At 28.9% G+C, this 4,991-nt stretch overlaps 1 protein-coding gene across 1 annotated transcript; it reads left to right on the top strand.

Annotated features, from left to right (window-relative positions):
• Positions 1-3,410: 3,410 nt before the first annotated feature.
• Positions 3,411-4,991, top strand: LOC121116281 (putative ascorbate peroxidase). Its single transcript, XM_040710525.2, is given in 7 exon segments — positions 3,411-3,563; positions 3,627-3,868; positions 3,930-4,073; positions 4,152-4,308; positions 4,371-4,397; positions 4,399-4,580; positions 4,885-4,991. Coding segments are annotated over 7 exon segments (984 nt in total). The 5' UTR covers positions 3,411-3,425; the 3' UTR covers positions 4,979-4,991.

The following is a 4,991-nucleotide window of genomic DNA, read 5'->3' as shown; positions in this document are numbered from 1 at the left end:
TTATAATAAATTTATCTTTCCATTGCTGGAAAGGTTTTTTATCTGTTATTATTTCCTTTAATTTTCATTTAAAGAGTTATTTTATTTAGAAATATTACTCTAAATATAAATTATGCTCTAAAAGAGTGATTAAAAAAGTTTTAAAGGCCAAACATGAAAAATTAAAAAATCATTTTCACGTTCTATGGTTTTAATAACAATAATAAATGTTGGTGTTATCCGGCGGGTGTTCCAAGACCTGAATTTTGTTGCTTAGTGTTATCATTCTTTGCTAATGCTAATAAATAGTTGGAAACATTAAATGGATTTGAGTTCTATGGCCTGAATTTGGTACATCCTCCATTAAGAAATAATGAAAAGTTGTGATAGTTTTTTTAAGCTGAGAACTTGTAGTCGAGTTGTATTTAAGTTTCATTCCATTAAGGAGAGTGCCTACTTAAAACTTTTTTCTGATACAATATTAATTTTCGCGAATAGAATAACTTTTTTTTCTTCGTTTATATCTTTATACTGTAACAAAAGAGTTTGAAGAAGAGATGCTAAGGTACAACAATAAAATATATATATATTTTTTTCTTCTTCTATTTATTTCCAAAGCAAATTTTTCAAATCGATATATATACGCTCTGGCCGTTTCTATATAAAAAAAATAACAATTTGTAAAAATATAATAGTATGTTAAAAGGTCAATTAAATAATAGAATTTTAATGACTTTTAACTAGTAAGCTTTGCACTGCTAAGCAAATTTGCAAAAAAATTAAAATACGCAAAAATACCCAAATATGTCTCAATTGACAAAAGTTTGATCTTATATTTTGCAAAGCATTCTGCCAAAAAACAATATTCAAAATAAAGAAAGAGACGTACATATGATTTTCGTTCATGAGGCATCATTCTACTCCTTCTTTGGAAAGATAACAAAAGGTTCTCATCGACAGTCAATAACGACTATCAATTAATGATAATAAAAGTAATAGAAATTACACAATCAATGAAATAATTAATTAAATGAATTTATAGAAGCCTTAGCCATCTATTATTGCCAAAGTTAAGGAACACCAATTTTGCAAGACAAGCATCTACCATCAAACCTGACTGGCCTTACAAGATTTGACAGAAAATATTATTGAATAAATCCCACAGAGAAAGAAAATGTTTGCAATGGGTGTATTTAGTTTATGTATATATCTCTATCTGTTTAAGAAAGTTTAAACATTTCTTAAGAAAATAAATTTTTCCCTAATGTAATGTGATTTTTTATGTATATATGGCTCAAAATTAAGCATAAAGTGTTAAGGAACAAAAAAAGAATATTTAAAATTTCCATTCATCTCGGACCATTTTTTAATTTTCAGCCTTAATGGGTTAAACTACGACTTGAAATTCGACTGAGATTCCAAGTTAAAAGTTTTTGAAAGTTGAATAACAAGATACGAGATACGCACACTACTCAGTCCAAGTTTATTGGTTCGGTCTTAAGTGATTATTTCTATGCAGTAACTATTATTGTAGCTCGGTCCGAAACTGATTTTTACTCCTTTTTATTTTTTGTAGTAAAATATTGTATTCATTTGTTAAAACGACGTTATTTTCATGCAATTAAAGTATAAAAAACAGTATTTGAGGAATATTAACACTGGAATGGTCTTGTGTATGATTAATTTTAAAACGAAATTAGTCCTTCTCTGGAGTAGTGGCAGGTGTTTAAGTCAACATAAAATTATGGACCAATAATAGAAAAATTATAGGCTTTCAATCAAAAGAATATTGATAGATGATTTGTGTTTGTGTGAGCTTTCAAATGATTGTTTATATACATAGATAGGATCTCTACACATCAAAACATATTAAAACATATAATGATATTAGATATGAAAAATATTGATGAAACAAAATAACAAGGTCAACTGAATAGTGATTCTCAAACTTTGTATGGTGCATTACAATGAGAAAATATCTTTAACAATTCTTCTCTTATTTTAAATTTGACAATTTGTGATTAATTATTAAAAACATTTAAAAAAAAAGGAAATGGTAATGAATCTTTGAAAATAATTATTTATGACGCCATTACAAAATTTCTAATTTTTTTTTTTGAGGGGTTGTAGTCCACTTTCCCAAATACATACTCAAGTTTGAGAATCACTGCACTTGAAATTTTTTTAAACAGTTCGACGTTATTATTATTATTTTTGGAAAAACCAATATATTTAATTTTGTATGACATTTTTATATAATATTATGATCGTGAAACTTACACAATTATCCCTTTCAGAAATATAATTGGAAATAATTGTCTATGCCAAATTATATACCAATATCGTTGACTCAAGTCTATGATTTTTCTTGCCGTATCCGTTTTCCCAGGCTTTTCTGGGGTTTTACAACTATGGTAAACTCCCGGAAAATCCCACGTTTAACTATTGTTATTTTCTACAAATTGACGTTTAGCCCAAAGGTCGAAGTGAGTATTTTAAAATGATACAAGATATAGCTGGGGCGTTCGCAGGATTAAATTTTGGGAAGGCCTTGGTTTTTGGAATTTAATTTAAAAAAATTTAAAACTCTATACCTGTTATTAAAATTTTTTATTAGATGGAAAAGAATTTCAAAAATCCATAGTGGCTCAAAAAATTTTTTCTTTTTTCGGAAAGAATTTCAAAAATCCATAGCTGTACACAAATGTTTTTATTTTTTGGAAAATAATTTCAAAAAGGAAATTAAGTAATACATTTAAAAAAAACTACAAATATTAAATATTTTGCAAAAAATTTAATTTTCTGTGAATAACTATGTATTTTTGAAAATTGTATACAAAAAATTAAAAATATTTGACTTTTTTTTCAAAATTATTTATTTTTTTGTGAACAACAGGAAATTTTTCTCTAAAAAATTTAATTCTTTGTGAATAGCTATGGATTTTGGGGTAAAAATTTGTGAATAGTTGTGGATTTTTGAAATTTTGTTCTAAAAAACGTTATTTCTTGAAAACATCAATAGTTTTTGAAATTTTTCCGAGTACCTAGCCCCCTGTGGACGCCCATGATAGCAAAATAGTAATTTTCAACTATTACTTAATATATTAAAAATTGGAATCTCATCAGCATTGGTATTGGATTTTTTTTTTTTTAATAATCCCATCACTATTAAATATATTTGAGGCTATGAAATATATGTCACGTGAGGACTATGCTCCACATGCTAGGCCGTTACTGTTGATTAACGAAAAAAAAATCCATTCTCTTCAATTAAAATATGTTATGATAGATTTTTCAAATCCACGTCACATGAAAGATGCTCTGTGAACGATAAGTGATATTCAAAATAAAATAAGCAACGCAATTAAGAGAGTAAAAAGGCTCAGGCCTTCTATATATAGTTAAGAAAGGCTTATAATCTATCTATTTATCATCCAACCTTAAAAATGAAAGCAACAGTTTGTTATATATTTATAGTTGCCATTTGCAAGGATTTAAGTGAAGGATTTGTATTACATGAGAGTACGGTCAATCGAACTTTGAGGGACTTGTCCCATCTGATTGAATCGACCCAAGAGAATGGAGTAAGTAAAACGGTCTCCTTTTAGAAGAGTTAGAAAATGTTTGTTGTCTAATTTATAAATTAGGTAAGAGTTTTAGTTCCTTCAATAGTTCGACTCGTGTTCCATGATTGTATTGATGGCTGTGATGCTTGTTTGAATCTGAAGCTACCTTTTAATAAAAACCTCGACAAACCCATTCGTGCACTAGAATCCCTTTACAGAAAGTACAAATATTTTATGAGTAGAGCTGACTTTTGGGCTCTTGCATCCAAGGCTGCTCTGGACGTTGGAGTAGATATCAACAATAGGCGTTGCCATCATAGGGAGTAAATAATTAATTATACCTTATCAAGTGTTTTTTTGTGTGTAAAACGCATTAATTAACAGCTGCAAAACACCAAAAATCAAGTTCCGCTTCCGCTATGGACGTGTTGATTGTATAACGAGTCCCCTCAATGGTTTTGAAACCCATTTTTTATCTCCTTTTACATCCTCTTCTTCGTTGTTTAATTGGTTCAAATTTTGGTTTAAGTAATGAATAAAAAACAATTGTCATTATTTGTTTGTTTTTTTTTACTAATTCCATATTCATTTTTGACATGTGTCTAGTCTAAATAGAAACTCTGTTGTTGCTCTGATGGGACTCCATACCCTCGGAAAAGCCAGACATCCTTTTAATGAAACTTGGGATTTAGGCAACTTGGATGGAGTTAATAACAAGTACTATAAAAAAATTGCTGACCCTAATCACTGCTGGGTCCAGGAAGTAAGATGCATTTTTTTTTCTCCTTCATTTATCTTATAACCAATTTTTGTTTATATATTCAGTATGTGGAGCCTCAAATGTCTGGTCTCCCCCCACAAAATATTCTATTGGCGAACTGATGAATTTAAGGGATTTGCTCTCCCAGTAGATATGAGTCTCTACAAAGACGTTATCCTCAATCCAACTACAGGGGAGTCAAGTTGTACATACCACGATTGTCAAAATGCAAAAACCATGGCAATGTTTAGGCTATACGGCGAAAAAGCTCATATGTAAGGAGTGTATGATTATAATTGTTAAATTATGCCCTATATTTTTTTTTTTTTTTTTTTTTTTTTGAAAAAATGGGAACTTAATTTGAAATATTGTTGTTTTTGGAACAAAAGTTTTGCATCTTTTTTTTTTCTTTAATCGAATAATTTCAACCTTTTTTTTTTTGAGAAAATTTAATGACATTTTAATTTGTTATATTTAGCTAGGGCTTTTATTACGTATCACTATGACGTCAATATTGCTAGAATTTTCAATTGAAAATGATTACATCCATTATAATCATATCTGTTTTGTTTATTTCAGTTGGACCAAACATGTGGGACTCGCTTTTCCCAAGATAATTGAAAAGACACGGGATCAACTCAAATGGCCCACTAAGGTTCCATTAAGTAGTTAGTTTGTTACTTTGT

The sequence above is a fragment of the Lepeophtheirus salmonis genome, chromosome 4 (assembly GCF_016086655.4).
Source record: "Lepeophtheirus salmonis chromosome 4, UVic_Lsal_1.4, whole genome shotgun sequence".
In the NCBI taxonomy this organism is placed as follows: domain Eukaryota; kingdom Metazoa; phylum Arthropoda; class Copepoda; order Siphonostomatoida; family Caligidae; genus Lepeophtheirus; species Lepeophtheirus salmonis.
This window is presented reverse-complemented; position numbering and strand designations above follow the sequence as displayed.